The 27164-nt window shown below is 38.7% G+C and overlaps 2 protein-coding genes across 3 annotated transcripts in view; one reads left to right on the plus strand and one right to left on the minus strand.

Annotated features, from left to right (window-relative positions):
• Positions 1-10772, minus strand: part of LOC139750445 (uncharacterized) — a 110661-nt gene extending 99889 nt beyond the window's left edge. The window contains exon 1 of the mRNA XM_071665253.1: positions 10474-10772. The gene's annotated coding sequence lies outside the window, so the exon portion shown is untranslated. The remainder of the gene's footprint in view (positions 1-10473) is intronic.
• A 65-nt stretch (positions 10773-10837) lies between these two features.
• Positions 10838-27164, plus strand: part of atms (RNA polymerase II-associated factor 1-like protein antimeros) — a 46566-nt gene continuing 30239 nt past the window's right edge. Inside the window, exons 1-5 of one of the 2 annotated variants that reach the window (XM_071665254.1) lie at positions 10875-10994; positions 16140-16172; positions 21655-21747; positions 21915-22092; positions 25805-25954. In XM_071665254.1, the coding sequence (XP_071521355.1) occupies positions 10927-10994; positions 16140-16172; positions 21655-21747; positions 21915-22092; positions 25805-25954 (522 nt within the window). In that variant the 5' untranslated portion in view covers positions 10875-10926. Of the gene's footprint in view, positions 10995-16139; positions 16173-21654; positions 21748-21914; positions 22093-25804; positions 25955-27164 lie in introns of both variants that reach the window. The other variant, XM_071665255.1, reaches the window with a different exon arrangement.

The raw sequence follows: 27164 nt of genomic DNA on the forward strand, positions 1-27164 counted from the left end.
CATGTGAACGCGGACAGCATTACAAAAGCTCAAAATCTTTTTTATGATAGTAACGAAAGTTAAGGACACAGAATTCCCTCTTGTGTTGCATAAATCTGTGATTGTTCATCGTGTCTGGGACAGACTTGCAACTATCATATCATCTAATCTTTTCGCAATAGTACATGTTTGGCACGCTTCCAACACAGTGTTATTTACTTTACGAGACAGAAGTGAATCATCAAATGCATCTTTTCTTGCTCTAGACGCTAAACTGAGGCTCAGTTAAGAGGAAATTAATATCATAGCCAATGGCGTATTCATGATTTGGGGAACAAAGGGTTCAAATGTTCTCAGGCTCCCCTTTCCAAATTTTTGAAAAAATGTTATGAGATTATATGTACTACATATCTTCAACATTTCCATACATCTGGTAACCTCAAAGTATGTAGGAAATTTAAACAAAACATGCTAAAAGAACCGCGTGGCCCAAAGACTCACTACTGGTCTGCTTGTTACAATGCTTGCCTGCCAGATGAATGATTCAGGATTACTGATTGCTCTCTATGCGACACCTATCGCGAGACGGCGGGAAATGTTTGAACATGTAATCTTAATAGCTGAATGCTTAGCATGTACCCTACCACAAGCAGTCCAAGACTGTTGACGTTTTTCATTACCTATATACAAAAAAAAATCCTTACGCTGCTTTATGCCACAAAATTTGAATATCACTCGCTCAGCATTTAGATTGTGCAGGGCTTTATTTTCTCGTATACCAATAGCAAAATATTTTTTTCTTGGACTAGGCTTTAACTTTTAACCGTTTTATTTATGCTAATCTTAGAAAAAGAATTTTCCCCTCATGCAGTAGATAGATACTGTCAAACGTAAATACATGTTATGTAAAACATACATGAGTAGACACCTTCAATTCGCAGTTTTTTTGGTAAAACTCTTAATAGCCTGGCATCATGTAGAGCATAATGTTTTTTTAATACATGCTCACCATTTTCCGCGTGAACGAGGTAGCGTCAATAACAAATGACAGATCCTCAAAAGGTAAATGCCTCACTTGGCTCCTTGCTCTGTTCCTTACTTTTGAAAAGTAATATAGGGAGGGAGGATTTCCAGCCATCAACTCCAGCCCTTCTAAGTCGCCTTCTACGATACGCAGGGAATACATGCGCAGCATTCTTCTCTGGACGTGTAGCTGTCCTCGAAATCACTTGACAGACTATTCTTAAGCATGCTCTACTCTTAGTGCAGAGATGTTGTCAAAGATACCAAATATATTGTTGATATCCACAAAAATACCAGCTATTTTTTAAATGTTTTCACCAAAAGTGACGATTTTCAAAAATGTGCCTACGAAAAATATATTTTCCTAATCTTGAAATTATGTCCTGGATTTTCCCCTTTTCATGTCTGATTAACTTTATCATCTTCACCTGTCCTTCCTTTAGTTTTCCTAAGCTTCAAACGCATCAAAAATGAGATATAATCAAATCTTACGGGCCAAAAAGTTGTACATGTGCGTAAATGTACACGTACATTTCATTGGAATCATATCGAGTAATGAAATAATCCTGAAACTGAACGAACGCATCCGAATGACATCTGGTTTGCTTGATTATAAGTGACAGGTGATTAGAAAGGCAATGAATTCGTCCACCATAAGCAGTGTAAGATATCACGAGGCTCTTCCGTCCTCCTCGCTACTGTATGTCTCAAGATGGTTGTGTTAAAAAGTATCATATCTGACAACGGGTTTCACTTGTCACAAAAATTACCGTTACGGACTGATCCATAAATCACCATCATGTCCTCTGAAAGCAAGACGCATCGTAAAACAGTAATTTGATAACCTCAAACGCACTCTGCTAACGACGAATCTCCAGTGCATCATGGTAATTACGGGAAAAGCGGTAGAGAACGACCTTTGAATATAAAGTTTACGCCATACTGCAGGATCAAGTTATACAATCTTCCTCCAAACTAGTTGTAAAATTAATGGGTTCACTTTGGCCCCAATCTTCTATTACAGCCACAATGGCAGTTGTAAACTGAAATTTTCGGTTGTTCTCTTTCACTCTGAACATTCTATTGCAATCTTACCACTAGTAGTGCCCCTAGAACTCGAAGCTGAAGCTTCCTGCCTCTATATCACAGATACTTAGACATCTGATATTTATTCGTAAACGACCAGCTAGTGTTACTATCAACTCAATCCTTTTCTCTTTCTATCGTTATCTTTTTCTCACAATTTATAGATCTGATCAATTATCATTCACACATCTTTTCCCACATTTGGTAAACACGTGACAATCACATGTTTACCAAATGGCGTCCTAGCTTCGTCTCTTCGATGTATATCAACTGACTGTTATATTTCGCTCTTGTGTCTCCCCTGATGATGTGATTATTACACGAAAGTGCACTTGGGAACTTTTCGTGTTTCATTTTCCCCGTGGACTCATAGGAATATATATATATATATATATATATATATATATATATATATATATATATATATATATATATATATATATATATATATATATATTTCTTTCAAACTATTCGCCATTTCCCGCGTTAGCAAGGTAGCGTTAAGAACAGAGGACTGGGCCTCTGAGGGAATATCCTCACCTGGCCCCCTTCTCTGTTCCTTCTTTTGGAAAATTGAAAAAGAAAAAAGAAAAACAAGAGGGGAGGATTTCCAGCCCCCCGCTCCCTCCCCTTTTAGTCGCCTTCTACGACACGTAGGGAATACGTGGGAAGTATTCTTTCTCACCTATCCCCAGGGATAATATATATATATATATATATATATATATATATATATATATATATATATATATATATATATATATATGAAAGCCGACAAGGCAGCAGGTTTGGATGGTATTGCAGTGGAATTTATTAAAAAAGGGGGTGACTGTATTGTTGACTGGTAGGTAAGGTTATTTAATGTATGTAAAATTCATGGTGAGGTGCCTGAGGATTGGCGGAATGCTTGCATAGTGCCATTGTACAAAGGCAAAGGGGACAAAGGTGAGTGCTCAAATTACAGAGGTATAAGTTTGTTGAGTATTCCTGGGAAATTATATGGGAGGGTACTGATTGAGAGGGTGAAGGCATGTACAGAGCATCAGATTGGGGAAGAGCAGTGTAGCTTCAGAAGTGGTAGAGAATGTGTGGATCAGGTGTTTGCTTTGAAGAATGTTTGTAAGAATACTTAGAAAAGCAAATGGATTTGTGTGTAGCATTTATGGATCTGGAGAAGGCATATGATAGAGTTGATAGAGATGCTCTGTGGAAGGTATTAAGAATATATGGTGTGGGAGGCAAGTTGTTAGAAGCAATGAAAAGTTTTTATCGAGGATGTAAGGCATGTGTACGTGTAGGAAGAGAGGAAAGAGATTGGTTCTCAGTGAATGTAGGTTTGCGGCAGGGGTGTGTGATGTCTCCATGGTTGTTTAATTTGTTTACGGATGGGGTTGTTAGGGAGGTGAATGCAAGAGTTTTGGAAAGAGGGGCAAGTATGCAGTCTGTTGTGGATGAGAGAGCTTGGGAAGTGAGTCAGTTGTTGTTCGCTGATGATACAGCGCTGGTGGCTGATTCATGTGAGAAACTGCAGAAGCTGGTGACTGACTTTGGTAAAGTGTGTGAAATAAGAAATTTGAGAGTAAATGTGAATAAGAGCAAGGTTATTAGGTACAGTAGGGTTGAGGGTCAAGTCAATTGGGAGGTAAGTTTGAATGGAGAAAAAGTGGAGGAAGTGAAGTGTTTTAGATATTATGGGAGTGGATTTGGCAGCGGATGGAACCATGGAAGCGGAAGTGAGTCATAGGGTGGGGGAGGGGGGCGAAAATTCTGGGAGCCTTGAAGAATGTGTGGAAGTCGAGAACATTATCTCGGAAAGCAAAAATGGGTATGTTTGAAGGAACAATGGTTCCAACAATGTTGTATGGTTGCGAGGCGTGGGCTATGGATAGAGTTGCGCGCAGGAGGGTGGATGTGCTGGAAATGAGATGTTTGAGGACAGTATGTGGTGTGAGGTGGTTTGATCGAGTAAGTAATGTAAGGGTAAGAGAGATGTGCGGTAATAAAAAGAGTGTGGTTGAGAGAGCAGAAGAGGGGGTTTTGAAATGGTTTGGTCACATGGAGAGAATGAGTGAGGAGAGATTGACAAAGAGGATATATGACATTGTCAGAGGTGGAAGGAACGAGGAGAAGTGGGAGACCAAATTGGAGGTGGAAAGATGGAGTGAAAAAGATTTTGAGTGATCGGGGCCTGAACATGCAGGAGGGTGAAAGGCGTGTAAGGAATAGTGAATTGGAAAGATGTGGTACACCGGGGTCGACGTGCTGTCAATGGATTGAACCAGGGCATGTGAAGCGTCTGGGGTAAACCATGGAAAGTTCTGTGGGGCCTGGATGAGGAAAGGGAGCTGTAGTTTCGGTGCATTATTACATGACAGCTAGAGACTGAGTGTGAACGAATGTGGCCTTTATTGTCTTTTCCTAGCGCTACCTCGCACACATGAGGGGGGAGGGGGTTATTTCATGTGTGGTGGGGTGGCGATGGGAATTAATAAGGGCAGACAGTATGAATTATGTACATGTGTATATATGTATATGTCTGTGTGTGTATATATATATGTAAACGTTGAGATGTATTTTTTTTTTTTTTTTTTTTTTATACTTTGTCGCTGTCTCCCGCGTTTGCGAGGTAGCGCAAGGAAACAGACGAAAGAAATGGCCCAACCCCCCCCCCCCCATACACATGTACATACACACGTCCACACACGCAATTATACATACCTACACACCTTTCCATGGTTTACCCCAGACGCTTCACATGCCCTGATTCACTCCACTGACAGCACGTCAACCCCTGTATACCACATCGCTCCAATTCACTCTATTCCTTGCCCTTCTTACACCCTCCTGCATGTTCAGGCCCCGATCACACAAAATCTTTTTCACTCCATCTTTCCACCTCCAATTTGGTCTCCCTCTTCTCCTCGTTCCCTCCACCTCCGACACATATATCCTCTTGGTCAATCTTTCCTCACTCATTCTCTCCATGTGACCAAACCATTTCAAAACACCCTCTTCTGCTCTCTCAACCACGCTCTTTTTATTTCCACACATCTCTCTTACCCTTACGTTACTTACTCGATCAAACCACCTCACACCACACATTGTCCTCAAACATCTCATTTCCAGCACATCCATCCTCCTGCGCACAACTCTATCCATAGCCCACGCCTCGCAACCATACAACATTGTTGGAACCACTATTCCTTCAAACATACCCATTTTTGCTTTCCGAGATAATGTTCTCGACTTCCACACATTTTTCAAGGCTCCCAAAATTTTCGCCCCCTCCCCCACCCTATGATCCACTTCCGCTTCCATGGTTCCATCCGCTGACAGATCCACTCCCAGATATCTAAAACACCTCACTTCCTCCAGTTTTTCTCCATTCAAACTCACCTCCCAATTGACTTGACCCTCAACCCTACTGTACCTAATAACCTTGCTCTTATTCACATTTACTCTTAACTTTCTTCTTCCACACACTTTACCAAAGTCAGTCACCAGCTTCTGCAGTTTCTCACATGAATCAGCCACCAGCGCTGTATCATCAGCGAACAACAACTGACTCACTTCCCAAGCTCTCTCATCCCCAACAGACTTCATACTTGCCCCTCTTTCCAGGACTCTTGCATTTACCTCCCTAACAACCCCATCCATAAACAAATTAAACAACCATGGAGACATCACACACCCCTGCCGCAAACCTACATTCACTGAGAACCAATCACTTTCCTCTCTTCCTACACGTACACATGCCTTACATCCTCGATAAAAACTTTTCACTGCTTCTAACAACTTGCCTCCCACACCATATATTCTTAATACCTTCCACAGAGCATCTCTATCAACTCTATCATATGCCTTCTCCAGATCCATAAATGCTACATACAAATCCATTTGCTTTTCTAAGTATTTCTCACATACATTCTTCAAAGCAAACACCTGATCCACACATCCTCTACCACTTCTGAAACCGCACTGCTCTTCCCCAATCTGATGCTCTGTACATGCCTTCACCCTCTCAATCAATACCCTCCCATATAATTTACCAGGAATACTCAACAAACTTATACCTCTGTAATTTGAGCACTCACTCTTATCCCCTTTGCCTTTGTACAATGGCACTATGCACGCATTCCGCCAATCCTCAGGCACCTCACCATGAGTCATACACACATTAAATAACCTTACCAACCAGTCAACAATACAGTCACCCCCTTTTTTAATAAATTCCACTGCAATACCATCCAAACCTGCTGCCTTGCCGGCTTTCATCTTCCGCAAAGCTTTTACTACCTCTTCTCTGTTTACCAAATCATTTTCCCTAACCCTCTCACTTTGCACACCACCTCGACCAAAACACCCTATATCTGCCACTCTGTCATCAGACACATTCAACAAACCTTCAAAATACTCATTCCATCTCCTTCTCACATCACCACTACTTGTTATCACCTCCCCATTTACGCCCTTCACTGAAGTTCCCATTTGCTCCCTTGTCTTACGCACCCTATTTACCTCCTTCCAGAACATCTTTTTATTCTCCCTAAAATTTACTGATAGTCTCTAAATGTGTGTGGATGTAACCAAGATGTGAAAAAAGGAGAGATAGGTAGTATGTTTGAGGAAAGGAACCTGGATGTTTTGGCTCTGAGTGAAACGAAGCTCAAGGGTAAAGGGGAAGAGTGGTTTGGAAATGTCTGGGGAGTGAAGTCAGGGGTTAGTGAGAGGACAAGAGCAAGGGAAGGAGTAGCAATACTCCTGAAACAGGAGTTGTGGGAGTATGTGATAGAATGTAAGAAAGTAAATTCTCGATTAATATGGGTAAAATTGAAAGTTGATGGAGAGAGGTGGGTGATTATTGGTGCATATGCACCTGGGCATGAGAAGAAAGATCATGAGAGGCAAGTGTTTTGGGAGCAGCTGAATGAGTGTGTTAGCGGTTTTGATGCACGAGACCGGGTTATAGTGATGGGTGATTTGAATGCAAAGGTGAGTAATGTGGCAGTTGAGGGAATAATTGGTATGCATGGGGTGTTCAGTGTTGTAAATGGAAATGGTGAAGAGCTTGTAGATTTATGTGCTGAAAAAGGACTGATGATTGGGAATACCTGGTTTAAAAAGCGAGATATACATAAGTATACTTATGTAAGTAGGAGAGATGGCCAGAGAGCGTTATTGGATTACGTGTTAATTGACAGGCGTGCGAAAGAGAGACTTTTGGATGTTAATGTGCTGAGAGGTGCAACTGGAGGGATGTCTGATCATTATCTTGTAGAGGCTAAGGTGAAGATTAGTATGGGTTTTCAGAAAAGAGGAGTGAATGTTGGGGTGAAGAAGGTGGTGAGAGTAAGTGAGCTTGGGAAGGAGACCTGTGTGGGGAAGTACCAGGAGAGACTGTGTACAGAATGGAAAAAGGTGAGAACAATGGAAGTAAGGGGAGTGGGGGAGGAATGGGATGTATTTAGGGAATCAGTGATGGATTGCGCAAAAGATGCTTGTGGCATGAGAAGAGTGGGAGGTGGGCTGTTTAGAAAGGGTAGTGAGTGGTGGGATGAAGAAGTAAGAGTATTAGTGAAAGAGAAGAGAGAGGCATTTGGACGATTTTTGCAGGGAAAAAATGCAATTGAGTGGGAGAAGTATAAAAGAAAGAGACAGGAGGTCAAGAGAAAGGTGCAAGAGGTGAAAAAAAGGGCAAATGAGAGTTGGGGTGAGAGACTTTGAGATGTATAGGTATGTATATTTGCGTGGGTGGACGTGTATGTATATACATGTGTATGTGGCCACGTGGGTTGGGCCATTCTTTCGTGTGTTTCCTTGCGGTACCTCGCTAACGCGAGGGACAGCGACAGAGCAATATATATATATATATATATATATATATATATATATATATATATATATATATATATATATATATATATCTTTTCTTTCATACTATGCGCCATTTCCCGCGATAGCGAGGTAGCGTTAAGAACAGAGGACTGGGCCTTTGAGGGAATATCCTCACCTGGCCCCCTTCTCTGTTCCTTCTTTTGGAAAACTAAAAAAAAAAAAAAGAAACGGGGGGAGGATTTCTAGCCCCCCGCTCCCCTTCCTTTTAGTCGCCTTCTACGACACGCAGGGAATACGTGGGAAGTATACTTTCTCCCCAATCCCCAGGGATAATATATATATATATATATATATATATATATATATATATATATATATATATATATATATATATATATATGAGATGAAAGACCATGAGAGGCAAGTGTTTTGGGAGCAGATGAGTGAGTGTGTTGGTAGTTTTGATGCACGAGACCGGGTTATAGTGATGGGTGATTTAAATGCAAAGGTGAGTTATATGGCAGTTGAGGGAATAATTGGTGTACATGGGGTGTTCAGTGTTGTACATGGAAATGGTGAAGAGTTTGTAGATTTGTGTGCTGAAAAAGGACTGGTGATTGGGAATACCTGGTTTAAAAAGAGATATACATAAGTATACGTATGTAAGTAGGAGGGATGGCCAGAGAGCGTTATTGGATTACGTGTTAATTGATAGGCGAGGGAAAGAGAGACTTTTGGATGTTAATGTGCTAAGAGGTGTAACTGGAGGGATGTCTGATCATTATCTTGTGGAGGCGAGGGTGAGGATTTGTAGGGGTTTTCAGAAAAGAAGGGAAAATGTTGGGGTGAAGAGAGTAGTGAGAGTAAGTGAATTTGGGAAGGAGACGTGTGAGGAAGAACCAGGAGAGATTGAGTGCAGAATGGAAAAAGGTGAGAGCAAGGGACGTAAAGGGAGTGAGGGAGGAATGGGATGTATTTAGGGAAGCAGTGATGGCTTGCGCAAAAGATGCTTGTGGCATGAGAAGCGTGGGAGGTGGGCAGATTAGAAAGGGTAGTGAGTGGTGGGATGAAGAAGTAAAATTATTAGTGAAAGAGAAGAGAGAGGCATTTGGACGATTTTTGCAGGGAAATGGTGCAAATGACTGGTAGATATATAAAAGAAAGAGGCAGGAGGTCAAGAGAAAGGTGCAATAGGTGAAAAAGAGGGTAAATGAGAGTTGGGGTGAGAGAGTATCATTAAATTTTAGGGAGGATAAAAAACTGTTTTGGAAGGAGGTAAATAAAGTGCGTAAGACAAGAGAACAAATGGGAACATCGGTGAAGGGGACTAATGGAGAGGTGACAACAAGTAATGTTTTCTGTATATGCTAAACTTAAACTTGTTTCCTTGCCTATGGATCATACAATCTAAAAATGGTAACATACCATTATTTTCATTTTCTACAGTAAATCTGATGGAAGGTACTAAATTGTTAAGTAAGGGAAGAAATATTTGTAAATTTTCATTTGTTGGCCAAACACAAAGAACATCATCTACACATCTAAACCAAACTGCATTAGAAGGTAAGATATTCCTTTAGTAATTTTGTGTCAAAAAATTCCATATAAAGATTACTTAGTACAGGTAAAAGAGGGTTACCCATTACCATACCAAATTTTTGAGCATAATAATCTCCAATGAATTGAAATACACAGTCTTTTATACACAATTTCATCAGTTCAATGAAACCACTTTGAAACAGGTAAATGAATATCATCCAAGGCATCAAATGAATATTCTAAAAGGTCATCAACTGGAACTTTAGTGAAAAGTGAGAAAACATCAAAGCTAACTAGTTTGAGATAAAAATTAACATTGATATTGTTTAGCTTGTTGATTAAATCTGCATTGTTCATGATATTAGAATTTGATACCTTACCCAGCAAAGGGCTTAATAAAGAAACTAACCATTTTGACAATTTATAAGGATTCCTTGTGTGCATTAGGCTATAAAATGAAGTTGCTAGCTTTGATGACCTTTGCAGACAATAGCCTTTGACCCTAAATAACTATTCATTTTTCTTTAAACTTCCTGCATCATTCTGAGTTCTAAAGACTGTGTTAGAAAACTATTACTATGAATTACAAAAATATGCATATATAGTTTTTAGAATTCTTTGCATTATCTGTAATGCATTTTAGCTAGGCTCCCTCTTAACAAATTCATGAGTTTCATATAGAACAGTGTTGAAAAATTAATTCAAAATAAAAATGAAAAATTAGGTTCCTTCTTAAAATTCATGAGTTGCATTTTAGAATATTGCGTGAGAAATATATTCAAATTCAACATTAGTGTATACGATATCTGTAACTTATCCATCATGGGCTCCTTTCACATCACAGGTTGCTAAACAAATTTGCGAGTTCCTTATAGTATTAAAGTAAGTTTATAATTAGTCTATGAAACGAACTACGTTTCCCTCACTCTGAATGAGAGTATTCATTTATTGAGAATCTATTTACAAAAGACCCTTCTACCAATCAGTAACAGGTACAACTAAGTGGCTTACCTCAAGTGACTGTCTTGTGTCAATGAGAAGTGGTTGCGATGGGTTGTATGGAATGGTGAAAAGTCATATGCGACTGAGAGAGGAGTCATGTATATCTTTGAGAGAGTTGTAACCAATTGCATCTTTAACTTTCCAACTGAATTTGTAAGAAAATTCATCCGGAGTTTTCAATATTACCAATTGTAAGATTCTGTGTATAATTATACCCTTAATATATTTATCCTGAGTATTGGATTTAGGACATATAAATAAGTGGAACTTGTATATATATCATAGATGTATTTTCATATTACTCATTCATCATTTCAGTAATTTCGAAAGTTTTATTCCACTGAGTGATGAAAAGAAAGTAAAAAATAACTTAACCTATTGTAGTTGGTAACTGCGTTCACTGTTGTTGTTTTGTGTTGAAAGACTTAGTCAAGAATAGCAGTGCTTCCTTAAATTGGAAAAATGCCGCCTACAGTGAACCAGGCTCATCCTGTGGACCGTGATAAACGGCCTCGGACAGGCGAGAGAAGGTGTGTGTATATTTGTACATCTCAGGTCTTGTTAACATGAGAAATGTTACCACTTTACATCTAGCACCTCAAAGTCGGGTGTTCAATTTAGCGAATTGTGACTGGCTCGTGGTCTCGCCCCGCGGCTTGTTGATAGTATGAAGAAACTTAAATTAGGTATTTTGTTCAGTTATTAATGATAAACACTTTGATTGAAATTTAGCTAGTCAGGGGTAAGTATTGGTTAAAGCAGAATTCAAGTTTATGAGCACCACAGACGTAGCAGGAGAAGTCCTTAGGTCAGCTTAACGCTGTTTGCTTTGGGTATTGAATGAATATATTCTGCAGTGTTCATATGTTTAGAGAACACAATATCATCTGTAAAGCATGAATTTGAGCGTTGTAGTTTATTGAAGAACACAAAGTTTGGCATTAGTAGTGAGTGATGGTCACGTATGTCAAGGGGAATCTGGGATCAGTTAATGCAAAAATACATAAATACTTGGAGGAAAGATTATGGCTATCACAAATGTACCAAATTTAAAATGAGCTATTCTAGATTGCTTGGCTTATCACCAAATTTTTGACACCCTGGGGTGTGACAAAGCAATGAAATATAGAATATGCAAAAATAACTATGTTCATCTAAATTGCATAAGTTAGTGTTCAGATGAGCTGGAGGCATGAATTTTGAAGTGAAAAAGAAGATTCCATGCCAGAATAGAAAATACCTGTAGGTGTTTTAGTGCTTTCACCGAAACATTGTGTATATACTGCAATGATAAGTTAAAGATTATATCTCATGTCAACAACAAAACAAGGAAGAAACAAGTGATATAGTCCTCAATTTACTCAGGAGGAAATAACAAGCTCTTGGTGGGAGCATATTGCATGGTTAGAAGTCAGCACTGCACAGCCTGATCTTGACATGTCTACTAAGGTGATGTTGTCACTTACTCTACACAAACTTTTAAATCACCATCTTCATTTTGTGTTGACACAAATTCCACTTTGTCTCACATCTTATCTCAGAGGAGAGAGAAGAAAGAATAATGCCCACATATTTCCTGTATGTCATAGAAGGCGATTAAGAGGGGCTTGAGCGGGTGGCTGGAAATCCTTTCTTGTAGTATTTTCCAAATGAAGGAACACAGCAAGGAGTCAAGTGAGGAATTTTCCCTCTAAGGCTCTATGGATCTGTAATTAGTTCTTAAAGCTACCTCGCTCATCTGGTAAATGGTGAGTATGTAATGGAAAAGACACACACATATATTCATATATGTATACTTATTTTGAAGGTTTGTTGAATGTGTTTGATGATATAGTGACAGATATAGGGTGTGTTGGTCAGGATGGTGTATGAAGTATGAGGGTCAGGGAGAATGATTTGGTGAAGAGAGAAGAGGCATAGAAAGCTTTGCCGAAGATGAAATCTGGCAAGTTGGCGGGTTGGGATGGTATTGCAGTGGAATTTACTAAAAGAGGGGTGACTATGTTGTTAATTGGTTGATAAGGATATTCGGTGTATGTATGGACCATGGTGAAGTGCCTGAGGATTGGCGGAATGAAAGCATAGTGCCGTTATACAGAGGCAAAGGGGATAAAGGTGAGTGTTCAAACTGCAGGGGTATAAGTTTGTTGAGTATTCGTGGGAAATTCTATGGGAGGGTATAGATTTAAGGGTGAAGGCATACACAGAGCATCAGAATGGGGAAGAGCAGTGTGGTTTCCGAAGTGGTAGAGGATGTGTGGATCAGGTGTTTGCCTTGAAAAATGTATGTGAGAAATACTTAGAAAAACAGAAGGATTTGTATGTAGCATTTACGTATCTGGAGAAGGCATATGATAGGGTCAATAGAGATGCTTTGTGGAAGGTTTTACGAGTGTATTGTGTGGGAGGTAAGTTGCTAGAAGCAGTAAAAAATTTTTCCAAGGCTGTAAGGCATGTGTACGAGTAGAAAGACAAAAGAGCGATTGGTTCCCACTGAATGTTGGTCTGTGGCAGGGGTGTGTGATGTCCTTATGGTAGTTTGATTTGTTTATGGATGGAGTGGTTAGGGAGGTAAATGCAGGTTTTGGAGAGAGGGGCAAGTATGCAGTCTGTTGGAGATGAGAAGGCCTGAGAAGTGAGTCAGTTGTTGTTTGCAGATGTTACAGCTCTAGCGGCTGATTTGTGTGCGGAACTACAGAGGTTGGTGACTGAGTTTGGAAAATTGTGTGGAAGGAGAAGTTGAGAGTAAACGTGAATAAGAGCAAGGTTATTAGGTTCTCTAGGGTTGAGGGACAAGTTATTTGGGATGTAAGTTTGATTGGGGAAGAATTGGAGGAAGTGAAGTGTTTTAGATATCTGGGAGTGAACTCATCAGCAGATGGAACCTTGGAAGTGGAAATGAGTCACAGAATGGGGGAGGGGGTGAAGGTTCTGGGAATGGTGAAGAATGTATGGAGGGAGAGAACATTATCTTGGATAGTAAAAATGGGTATGTTTGAAGGAATGGTAGTTCCAACAATGTTATATGGTTGCAATGCGTGGGCTATAGATAGGTTTGTATGGAGGAGGGTGGATATGTTGGAAATGAAATGTTTGAATACAATATGTGGTGAGTTGGTTTGATCAAGTAAGTAATGTAAGGGTAAGAGAGATGTTTGGAGATAAAAAGAGTGTGGTTGAGAAAGCAGAAGAGGGTGTATTGAAATGGTTTGGACATATGGAGAGAATGAGTGAGGAAAGATTGATGAAGAGGATGTATGTGTCAGAGGTGAAGGGAAGAAGGAGAAGTGGGAGACCAAATTGGTGGTGGAAGGATGGAATGAAAAAGTTTTTGAGCAATAGGAGCCTGAACATACTGGAGGGTGAGAGGCATGCAGGGAATAGAGTGAATTAGAATGATGTGGTGTACCAGGGTTGATGTGCTGTCAGTGAACTGAACTAGGGCATGTAAGCATCTGGGGTAAACCATAGAAAGGTCAGTGGGGCCTGGATGTGGATAGGGAGCTGTGGTTTTGGTACTTTACACATGACAGCTACAGACTGAGTGTGAATGAATGTGACCTTTTTTGTCTGTATTACTGGCACTGGCTTGCTGAAGCAGGAGATAGTGATGCTGTTTTCCTGTGGGATGGGGTAACGACAGGAATGGATGATGGCAAGCAAGTATGAATATGTACATGTGTATGTATGTAATGTCTGCGTATCTCTATGTATATGTTGATATGTATTTATATGTATATGTTGATATGTATATGTATGTATATACATATACATTTCAGTGTATACATACATATATGCTCCTATATATATTCATACTTGCTGCCTTCATCCATTCCCTTCGCCATCCTGCCACACATGAAATAGCCCCCCTTCCTGCTCCAGAGAGGTAACACCAGGAAAAGACAAAAAAAGGCCACATTCATTCACACTCGGTCTCAAGCTGTCATGTGTAATGCACCAAAACCATATTACATGTTTACCAAATGATGTCCTAGGTACATCTCTTCATTGTTTATCAACTGACTGTTATATTTCTCTCTTGTCTCTCCCCTAATGATGTGATTATTACATGAAAGTGCACTTGGGAACTTATTGTGTTTCATTTTCCCCATGGACTTGGGAATATACTTGATCACGCACAAAATTGTGATCCTTTCCAACATGTGTATATATTGATATGTATATGTATGTATATGTGTGTGTATGGGCATTTATGTATATATATGTGTATGAGTGGATAGGCCATTCTTCTTCTGTTTCCTGGGGTTACCTCGCTGATGTGGGAAATAGGAACGCTACCCCCTGCTTCAGCATGTTAGTGCCAGGAAAACAGCAAAACGTCAACATTCATTCACACTCAGTCTGAAGCTGTCATGTGCCTATACACATCCAGGACCCACAGACGTTTCCATGGTTTACCCCAGACGTTTCACATGCCCTGGATCAGCCTATTGACAGCATGTTGACCCTGGCATACCACATCGTTCCAATTCACTCTATTCCTTGCACTCCTCTCACCCTCCTGTATGTTCAGGCCTTGATCACTCAAAATATTGCACTCATGATAATCTCTGGCTGCCTAGCAACCATAAAAAATCAACACTTCCAATGAAAAATGGTCCTCCTGCACAGACCCTCCTCAAGATGCTTGGCACCCAGTTTTATGTAACAACACTAGAACCGTATATCCCAAACCAGTCTATACTATAACTAACCACCAACCCACAAGAAGGAATGAAAAACTTAACCCTGTCTAACACTTCAGTAACTTCTACACACATTTAGTGAAATAGATTGGCCAGTAGTTATAACAGTGAATATGGGTTGAATTTTGAAAGAACTTGCAGATTGATTGAGCTCTTAATATTGTCTGGATTCTTCCTCACTAAGCATTCACTGGACTCGTTCCTGTTATACAGACAAACATTTGTTGTGGAACAATTGTCTGTTTCAAATTATTGAGATATCTCCAGCTTGATTTCAAGCATTGCTCTCCGAGATTTCTTTGTGGTAAGCTTTTGCAAGGAAGAGGTGCTTTCAAGACGTTTGGGGTTGTGGGATGCCATAGACCAAAATATTAGCACCTAGAAGAGTGGAGTGAATGAGGAAGAAACAACTCAATCACAGTAAGCACTGCTTTTGAATTGATGTATGGTGCTTATGCCATAGGCTTCCCATAACTCACCACAGGATTCACAGTCCCATGCTCCTTGAGTGGTTGAATGCAAGTTATCCAGAATGTACACTATTTTATCTGCAAACCCCTAGCTATTCACACTTAATTTTTGGTGGTAAAAGGATCATTACTTTTGAAGTCACATGGTAAGAACTAGCTTAAAGGGAATAGAATGTGTATATAAGTGCCAAGGAGGGATGAGTCAAACTTGTGCCTCAAATATGGTGTGTTATTGAAACATGGTAAAAGCTAACTCCCTACAAGCAGTAAATTATGTATTTTGCAAACCATCTGAGAGTATTAACTTCTGTAATGGACTAAATTATTGTGCATTAGTAGAAAATGGATCTTTGATGAGAGTACCATTGTGTCTTCAGTAATAAACTTGTAATTTGTTTAGTTCATCATTTGGTTTATGTTCTCTCATTGCAGTGTAGTTATGAAATGTGTTTATCTGGTGTTTTTGTTTGTGATGATTGATAATCTTTTTCTTTCCAAGCCTTCCTCTTCAGGAGCAAGTACACATTAGAAGGCAAGTTATACCTGTATTATCATTTCACTTTCTGGGGACTCGTAAATTCTGTTGCATTTGGCTTTTTATAGATCCAGAGCACTTGGCTCATTTCATATCCAATGATCTATCACTCATCCATATGCTATTTGTTAATATAAAGTGCCATTGTAAAAGAGGCACAGATTATGCAGTACTTCTATAGAGTCATTGTTTCAGAACACACAGTCCTAAGATGATAGTTATTTTTTCAGAACACAGTCCTAAGATGATAAAGTTCTTGTTCAGAACACACAGTGCTAAGATGGTAAAGTCCTTGTTTCAGAATATATGGTGCTAAGATGGTAAAATCTTTGTTTCAGAACACACGGTGCTAAGATGGTTAATTCCTTGTTTCAGAACACACACTGCTAAGTGATTAGGTTATGTAATACAGATATGTTGATTCAGATTGGAAGAACTGTGACATAAATTTAACTCGGTGGTAAGTTTTCAAGGACTTTTGACTATTGTGAGACTAAGAGTGGCTGTGTGTATATGATTTTCATGGGGGATAGTTGAGAGAATACTTGAATATGTGTAGTTACAAGCAGCCTCTTTCTACAAAGAAAATGTATGGTACAAGAGATCTGGGTTGGATTATGGATGATATTGCAATTGCATGATGATTAAGGAATGTTGTCAGAGGAAATTAAGTTTGTCAGACTCAAAGTAATAATACAAGTACAAGAGTTAGAATGACTAGTTTGAAGTAAGATTTAGGAAGTAAGATTTAGGAACAGACAGAATTTGTTGTTTCCTTGTTTCTAAGTAAGGTAATTTTCAAATTTTTCATTTTTTAGTTGATGTTATATAGTCTTTGAGTAATATTTTTATCTTCACCTATGCAAACATGTTCCACAAATATGGATGCCACTTACTGAAATTTTGGCTTCATACCAGTTTTCTTTTTTTGTTTTACATTGCCAAAATTTTTCTTCCCTTTATGATGGGATCTTCATCTTGTTCACATATTTTTACCTTGTTTCATGTTTCATATAGTTTTGTTACCTAGGAAAGAGCCCCTATTTAGCTTTTGAGAGGGTGATTGTTCAGTTGGGGGTTGAATTACCATTTTCTCTTCAAAATGAGGTGTATCCATCACTTGAAATTAGCTTTTGCTGCTCTTTACTTTCCTTACTAGCTCTCAGAGTTGTCAGTTGGGTATCATTGATTTTTATTTTTGTGAGATTCCCACAAAACAGATCGTAAGTACTTTGTTGTACCTTGAGGATTTGTATTCCTTGGCTTACTGTTGGCATCAGCTGTGTCACAATTTGATGGTGACCTTAGACTTTGTTTGATGGGTTAGCCAAACTAGTGTTTACATTTGCCTTGCTTTAATCCCCTGCCAGAGTGTGGGGCTTGGCTGCTCCAAGCCAATGAGTGTACAGTACTACATCATGCAGTTCCTTAGTGCTATATCTTTATCTTTTTTTCTGTATGTTTTTCTTCTCCAAGTGAATATGTAAAAAGTTATCTGCCCATTGACTTACAATAGGAGTTAGGTAACCATTTGGGGGTTTTGCTCTTTGGTGGAGTACAGTCTGTTGAATATCCCCATACTGGACCATCAGACTGTCGTTTTCCTTACTTTAAGACCTTGGTATGCCCCTGGGTCAGGCTTATTTTGCAGGCAGGACCAAAGTATGTTTAATTTCCATCAAAGATGTACTGAAGCTGATGAACCTCATGTGCATTACATTTAACATTTCTGCCACACTTTTTCAAGACTTTTTTTTACCCTGGTGGTGGATTTCAGTTCATAATTCTGATGGCACACTTTTATGTGCAACAGCTTCTTCATCAATTTAACTTGTTAAAGAAAAGGACAGATCTTGTAAGAGCCTTTCATTTGAAATGATCAAGGAAAGGGAAGATTTCCCTCTTTTCATGGATTGGCCTACATTTGATGCAGGATGTTGGGTTTAGACTTTGGGTGTCTCATCAGTTCAAGATGCATGAGATATTTCCTTACCTTGCTTGTGGTTAGGCAGCCAAAGCCTGCCCAAGCTGTGTACAGGCTGATCCTTCCCCCTTATAGGTTTCTGATGGTTCTCCTCTTGTTGATGTCTCCCTTTTTTTTTTTAAGAGGCTCCTTTGATTCTTCTACGAAAAATTAGAACCTCTTCACTGGACCTAGTACATATTAAGACATGTTTGCAGATACAAGGACTTATATGTGCTCCTCAGCCATCTGCCTTTCCTTCAAAGGAAACTTTAGGTTTTCATCCTGCCTTCCCTGAAGGTTGAAGGATTTGGACTTGTTTCTGAGGCCTTAAATGTCAAGATAGCATCAGCAGAATCTGTTTGACCTGGAGAAGAGTTGAACTGCCATTCTCCATTTATTTCATAGTTAGTCCTGGATTTTTTTTATGGAGACTTGTTGCCAGCTGATAGTCTTTTTTATAAGATTAGATGCTCTATCACAAGGATCTCGACGTTGGTTCATCTACTTTTTCAATACCACAAACTTCTCCCTTGAAGAAGAATCTTTATGATGCCACATAACCTTTCACAGAAATCAGGCTGTTGATTTCAGCTTACTTTGAAGATATTTTGGACATTCTCTTCCTTGTCATTACTGCTTTAGGGTTTGCCTTTTCTGGCAAATCTTTTGTGTGCTTTAGAGCCTTGAGGATACAATCTCCAATACCCCCTTGACACCTTGGTACCTTCTCGCAGAGCAAAGATTTCATGAATTGAGCTGTGGATTTGTGTTTGTATGCCATGTATTGCCAGAATGGAAATCAAAGCAGTGAACTTTAATAATGAGGACATTTCCACATTTATCCAATTTTATGCGGAGGAATGAATTTAAGATCCCATTTCGGAAGGTTTCCATCAGTGAAGCAAACTGGACGACTGTGGAGGTTGTCACACCACCTGAAGAGGACTGTGTCATTTTATTGTATCATTTTTTGATGGGAGAAGCAATGGAGGTTACCTGAGGATCCAGAAGTAGCATCAAATTTCTTTATATCCCAGCACTTTCTCTTGTTCACTTTTAAACATTGATAGTTGAAAGACTATTACAATGCCCTTGGTCTGAACAGGTTGTTTTGCTAAGCCCTTCTCGTCTAATTATGGGGTAGCTTTCCCTATGTATTTACACTGGGTAGGTTATGAGGTGGTCTTTTAAAAAGTTAGTTCTACAGTTCACATTAGTGGAAATGATGGTATGATATGAAGGACTTGGGACATCTTTTACTTTCAGAAGGATTTGCTGTAATACTTTAAACCATGGTTGGAAGAGAACCTCGGCATACCTTCTAGAAGCAGTGTGAAAGCGACCTTTGATGACCTTGATATGGAAATAAAACAAACCTCATGACAGTGAAACTCCTAAGGATATTGGTGTAGAAAATGAAGTTGAAGAAATATAGCCTGACTCTGTGTATTTTAGGGAATTTGAGAAAAATGTTGAAGTTGTTGAAATATTCTGGTGACAGATAACTTGCTCTGAAATTTTAATACCTTAAACTGTAGCCACATTGGTGTAAGTGATGGAGCATTAGCTGTGGAATTTGATGAATTGAATGTTAAAGAAATCCAATTAGTAATGTTAGGAGACATTGAGACAATGTAAAAAAGTAATAGAAGAATTCTAAGAAAACAATATTCCAAAATTTACTGCTTTCAGGATGATCCCATACCTCATTCAGTTAAAGGGAATTATTTTTTTCATCGGCTACTACAAGAGAATAGATGGCTGAAACCTCAAAGACTTAAATCCACATATTATTAGTGTAAAAGGAATAACAAAATAACCAAGTTTATAAATCCACATATTATTAGTGTAAAAGGAATAACAAAATAACCAAGTTTATGGTTAAAGACTGAATACAATCACCATGATTATAACATTCAACAGTGCAGAAATCTCTTACAAGGTAAATATTCATTAGAGAGCTGCCATTTTCAAATGGTATATCTTATCCACAATTTAGTGTTATAAATGTCAACTATATGCACTTGCAAAAGATAAATGCAATAGTAATTTTGGTAAATGTATGGTTTGTGGGGAGTCCTTTGAGGCATCCCATGCATGTTGTAATTATGAAAGTAAATACAAATCCATTGAAAAAAATTCCCTGGAATTTAGATGTGAAAAGAAAATTTAACTTGTGTATGCAAGTGTTGCTTACTACCTGCTACAGAGTGCTGTAGGAGGCTACTGCATATGTGCCAGCTCCCTTACAGTATTCTTCAGAATTTCATAAAGAGTTATCACCTTCTAGTAGGGATACATCAAAATTTTGAAGTTTGGAATATTCACATTTTGATAGAGAATGGTTCATTTTTCATGTAATGTTCACCCTTCCATTCTGAATTGAAAGTAGGCAATATAGAGATGGTATCAGGCCCTTTAGAGAGGTTTTGAAGAATCTCTTGTAAACTTTAGTTCAGCCTAAATGAAAGTTGTTAAAGGTCTTCAAAAATTTTTTTGCTTGGTAGTTGTATGAACAGTATAGCTCAGATGTATCTAATGAAATCTTGGTTTGTAATAGGTCTAGGTTCAAGAAGAGGAGTTTTTGAAGTTATTACAATATCCAGGCATAAGAATCTACCTTACTGAAGTTTGAAGAGTATCATTTATGGGCAAATCCAAATCCAGTTTCTTGCTAAAGATTAGACATTTAGATTTAAGAATAGATATGTTTTGCTACAGTTCTGGAAAAGGTTTCTCACATCATTCTGTCATGTTAAGATTGTCCACTTATTTTTTCTTCCTTCCCACCCCAACTTTTTCAAAAAACATTTTGTGACTTCTGACAATAACAGTCAGAGGCGTAGGCACCAGCAGTTGGAAAATGAATTTGGGTGGATGAAGGTTTAGTGCTGTCTCATTTCCACCCTGTAATATCATAAGCTTGGGTTGTTTGTTTTGTAGTCTTTAAGTCCCATGGATCTGCAGCACTCGTGTTTTGTTATAATTGGAGGGGGTAAATCCTTATTATATTATATTTATTATACTTTGTCGCTGTCTCCCGCGTTTGCAAGGTAGCGCAAGGAAACAGACGAAAGAAATGGCCCACCCCCCCCCCATACACATATATATAAATCCTTATATATACACCTTATTTTAAGGATGACAAGGTGTTTTGCTCCATCACTGCACTTAGCTTCTCTGTCAGATGCTCATTGGGCTCTGCCTGTGATGGAGAAATGATTTTCCATCCTTTGAAACATACATTTTTGAAAGATTCTCTTGGGTTTATTATGTTGATTTTAAAGATCAGCATGTATGGAAGTGCATTGTGTAGGGGTACAGGTTTTTAGGAATATTGCATATATGTGTCACTATACTTTGGATGTTAGGAAGTTTGCTTAGATGAAAAGGTTTTAATGATATGAAGTAAATTTTCTTAGGAAATTTGAATGAATAGCAATTGCAAAATAAGATATTACATGTTTATTGTATGTGCACTGAATGTACTTCATATTTCCATTTCTATCACAGATCTGATCTAGTGAGCAGGGTAAAATACTGCAATACACTGCCTGATATTCCCTTTGATCCCAAGTTCATCAATTACCCTTTTGATTCAAATCGGTAAGTGCTGCTTTTTTCAGTTATGACATATTATGCTTTCATAAATTTTTTTTGTTTTGTTTTAGTTCTTAAACTTGAAAAAGATTTTTTTGGCTGGTATAAGTACTTAAAGCATGCTTTCTTGTAGTGTAAGCACTTGTTAGTGTAACTACTTCTGTGGCTTTCAGGTATGTGCGTTACAAGCAAACTTCTCTAGAGAAAAATTACCGTTATGAAGTGCTTACTGAGCATGACTTGGGTGTTACCATCGATCTTATTAACCCAGATGCATACACACCTGTACCAGGTGCACAGCTTCATCCTACTGATGAAAGATTACTGGAAGATGACATTCTCGCTCCACAGGTTAGGCAAAATAATGATCTTGTATTTTTAAAGAGGGTTATGTTTCTTTTAAGATTTTGAGGAAGAAATGAGGTAGGAAATGTAATAGCACTTTTTGGAAAGATTAAAGGCATTATGGTGGCTGCCTCTTGTTGCTTATTAATGCATAAACTTGGTAGAAATGGAAAACTGTGAAAATGAACTCCTTACTGTCTGTTTTTTCTTCATATGGTTTAGTTTGGATAAGAGTAGCATACAGTATTACATAGCCTTCAGTTTATAATACATGCAAGCCAAAATCAAAATCATTATGTGGTATGTTTGAATTAAATGTTTTTTGTCATCTGGGCCGAACTATTAAATGCAGTGTCAACCTTGTTTCCTTTGGTCAGATGTTTATACAACTGATTGTAAATATTTTGATGTTTATATATTGCAGTATAATGTGTAAATATCAATTCTTATCCTGTGTAAAGAATTCTTTTTATCAGCTATCATAAGAATGCATATTTTGTAAAGTAATCATATTGAACATGTCCATTCATTTTATTGAAACATTACATCCCTAAGATGTTACGGGGTTGAAATTTCAGTTTGTTTCACTTGTATCCAACAAATACATGGTAATGGTACTGTCCATCAGCTGTCCATCAGCTGTCCATCAAGAAATGTCTTCATTTTAGGTAGTAGCTGGTAGGCAGCCACTGACCAGTTAGGTATATTATGGTATAACTCACCTGAGTATTAGGACGGCTAGCATCAGCTGCGTAGTGAGCCGACACTGTAGTACTTGTCAAGTTGTGCGCTTCTGACCCAAGTAGTTGTCTTTCTTCTTCCTAACTCACATGTGGACTGCTGGTATTCTATTCATAGACATACAATATCTCCTTGTCACTTGTAGTAATTGACAATTATAGACTCGCACAACTCTTTCTTCTTAACTTCAGATTTTCCTGTGTTGAGCACTATGCATGAATCCTGTCTTTTGTTAAAATCATAGGAGCAATAATTAGTGGTAGTAGGAAGGAACATTAGGCTGGAGCATTAGGTAGAAACATTTGGTAGAGTTGGTAAGAACGTTAGGCAGGATCATTAGGTAGCAATCGTTGCTTGGTGGCAGGAACATTAGGTAGACATATTAAGTAGAAGTATGGAGTTGAAACATTAGGGAGGAGCTTCTGGAAACAACTAGAGTTGCCCTCTGCCAGCAGCCTCTTAAAGATGAGGCACTGAAGGCTAAGAAGTGGCACTGGAGTTCACTAGTCATGAAGACTCTTTTTCCCTGGCTACCCCCTTAAGGGGAGTTTCCCAAAGGAATGGGCATCAAAGATATAGACAGGTAGACAGAATTATTTTCATGTTTATGATGTAACTGTAACTGAATATAACTAGAGGCATTACGTTCATAAGACTTCAAGCAGGTTCAAGTGTTTGTCAGTTATGTGTGTACTGTATTGAAAGGAGCTATGATATGACACTATCCAGTCATTGTCTAATTTTGATTTTTTTCTGTTGATTCCTTTATTTGTTTCATTAGATCTCAGCAAAATTTTGTCTGAGGCTTTTTGTGCTCTTTGGTGATTTGCCTTGGCATACAGTTCAGTGTTGTATTATTTTTCTTTGTGGCCATTGGCTGCTTCATGTCAGTTTGTAAATGCTGTGTTCATGTAGTAATTCAGTAAGTATCTTTGGGTTTAAACTGCATTTATTTTTGCATTATACTAGATCTATGATATCTGAAATACGAAAAACTGTGAAGTACTTACTACTATAACAGTTTGATATGATGTTCTTTCCTTTCATAAGTTTAGTTTTATTTGAAAAACACCCAATTTTCAGAAATCAGGAGTATGTTGTCGCATTATCAGAATGGAGATCATGAAACAAAACCATAAAGATACTAACAGAAAAGCAATAGATTGCTAATATAAACATAATGTCATGAGTTGACTGTTTCTCCTAGAGTAATACAGGTGTATTTTGGCTAACCTACTGCAGTCCCATTCTGTACCTGTGTATAGGGATACTGGCCTTAAGCTTTTCAAGATTTCTCTTTATTTTACTGATGATTCTTGTGAGCATGTTACTATGATTTTTTTTTCATCTCCCTCCATTTCGTCATGTGTCAGTGAAATTCCTGTGTTATCTGAAAGAAATGATCTTTTTGCATCCACCAGCATCTTGTTTGGTTAAAGCTCTTTCCTTACCCAAAGTCCCTAGCTTAATGAGAATGACACATGGAACAAATTGGTTGGTATAAAATCCAGGAAAATTTCTCCTTGTCGCCATTGTTTATTCTGTCATGTTGCTGTTGGAAACCTTAACTCATACTCGGAGTCGTCACAGTGATTGGTTGCTTTTGTAGCCTCTTTTAGGACTACTGTTATGAGGATGATTTCCATTTGGATCAAGGTCATAAGCCTTTTCCATCAGGTTGTCATGATCATAGCTTATGATGAATAGAAAGTGGTCTCTTAACTATGCTTTCTTTGTAACATGTTCATTTGTGACATCTCTGATTGAGGCCTTTGGAGTTCATGCCAGGCTGCTGTACTGCAGTATTTACGTTTCATTGAGATTTTTTTGCGTGGTTGGTAAGCTCCTTGACATGGGCTTCATTTTTAATACTGTGAGTTCATCCTTGTTTTTTCCCATCTGTCTTTAGTGTAGTTATACTTTTGCAGCATCTGTGAATTGAGCCTTAGAGAGAGAAATAAAGTTTGAAGTATGGAAGACTTTGCTGGAGTGGGAGATTCAGAGGTGCAAATGCAATTTCCTTCCTGAGTTGTGTCCTCTCTTTTTTCCGTCAGTTTGGTTAGTCTTCATTTTCCTTCATTTTGGTTAGTTTTCATCCACTCTAGTTTTGGTAATTCACCATCTATATCCTAACTCTGAGTATAGAAGGGGTGTAGGGGGTTGCTGGAGGGAGTAGAGGAGATTCTTTTTAATGTTTGGTAAAGATGGAGGTAAAAATGACTTGTGAATATACATAGGAAACATATCTGTCATTGTAGAGATGTCCTTATCTTTGTGAGTCTTATTACATCATGTGGTAGAAAAAACAGATATTCACATTCCCAAAAGTTGGTTTTATATAGGTGCTGTAATGATTTTTCTTGGGATAAACTATTTCATATCTACTGTGGTTTTATTTGTCCCAGTATGGAGTACTGCTCACTCATATGGGATGATTCTATCAGCCAGAATGGGAACAGAAGCCCTCCCTATAGTCTATTCTCCTGGTATACCTCTCTCCAGCTATCCCTCTCCATTTACAGGAAAGTTGATACCCTCTCCCTTCTCTGCTGCTATAATTTCAGTTACTGCTTTCATGGACTCTGTGTGTCTCTGCCACCAAGGCTTGGACCCATGGCATGTGTCTGGCTGTTGCTTCCCATAGTTTGTGTGTAGAGACCAGCTTTACAAGGATTGACCTTTGTAACATCTCTTCCTTCGCTTGAACAATGAAGCTATGGAAGTCTAATATTTCTGCTTTTAAGAGTTAGGACTACAAACCCCTTAGGAGCTCTAATTAATTTCTCTCTCTTTCTCATACTATATTTTCTTTTTCATTTGAGATAGCTATGATAAAGGCATGCATACCCATGCCAGGTTGATCACTAAAAAGAATTCAGAACTATTGTTTTGACAGTTCTGCACATCAGTAGGGCATGGATGTCTTCAAGGAGGCATATTTTCATCTTAAGTGAATTAATCTGCTTGTATCTTACAGGATGCAAAACGCTCAAGGCATCATCATGTCAACGTATCATGGTTACGTCGAACTGAATACATCTCTACTGAACCTACACGCTTTCAGCCACAGACCAATGAAAAAATTGAAGCTACCGTTGGCTTTGCCACCCGCAGGAAGAATGTTGCGGTGAGTATTTTTCTTCTTGTTAGTCTCTCATGTAAAGTTTTGAAGATATTTTTTCACATATTGTTTAGTTGCATTATAGGTGTTTTTGAAATCAAACATGAAATGTTTAGTTATGTGTCAAAATGTGAATTGTTGTAAGGTTCTAGATATGTACCATATTGGTCTGTTATATTGACCCTTTCAATTTGGCTGATACTTTTGCTGTATTTTTCTTTTGCATACATAGTTTGATTCCTTACAGGAGTGGTATAAACAATTTCATTCAAATGAGTTCTATATGTTTTTTATTAGGGGTGAGCATATAAGAATTTTTTTTTTTTTTTTTTTTTTTTTTTATACTTTGTCGCTGTCTCCCGCGTTTGCGAGGTAGCGCAAGGAAACAGACGAAAGAAATGGCCCAACCCCCCCCCCCCATACACAAGTACATACACACGTCCACACACGCAAATATACATACCTACACAGCTTTCCATGGTTTACCCCAGACGCTTCACATGCCTTGATTCAATCCACTGACAGCACGTCAACCCCTGTATACCACATGACTCCAATTCACTCTATTCCTTGCCCTCCTTTCACCCTCCTGCATGTTCAGGCCCCGATCACACAAAATCTTTTTCACTCCATCTTTCCACCTCCAATTTGGTCTCCCTCTTCTCCTCGTTCCCTCCACCTCCGACACATATATCCTCTTGGTCAATCTCTCCTCACTCATTCTCTCCATGTGCCCAAACCATTTCAAAACACCCTCTTCTGCTCTCTCAACCACGCTCTTTTTATTTCCACACATCTCTCTTACCCTTACGTTACTTACTCGATCAAACCACCTCACACCACACATTGTCCTCAAACATCTCATTTCCAGCACATCCATCCTCCTGCGCACATCTCTATCCATAGCCCACGCCTCGCAACCATACAACATTGTTGGAACCACTATTCCCTCAAACATACCCATTTTCGCTTTCCGAGATAATGTTCTCGACTTCCACACATTTTTCAAGGCTCCCAAAATTTTCGCCCCCTCCCCCACCCTATGATCCACTTCCGCTTCCATGGTTCCATCCGCTGACAGATCCACTCCCAGATATCTAAAACACTTCACTTCCTCCAGTTTTTCTCCATTCAAACTCACCTCCCAATTGACTTGACCCTCACCCCTACTGTACCTAATAACCTTGCTCTTATTCACATTTACTCTCAACTTTCT

The sequence above is a fragment of the Panulirus ornatus genome, chromosome 9 (genome assembly GCF_036320965.1).
Source record: "Panulirus ornatus isolate Po-2019 chromosome 9, ASM3632096v1, whole genome shotgun sequence".
NCBI classification, from domain to species: Eukaryota; Metazoa; Arthropoda; class Malacostraca; order Decapoda; family Palinuridae; genus Panulirus; species Panulirus ornatus.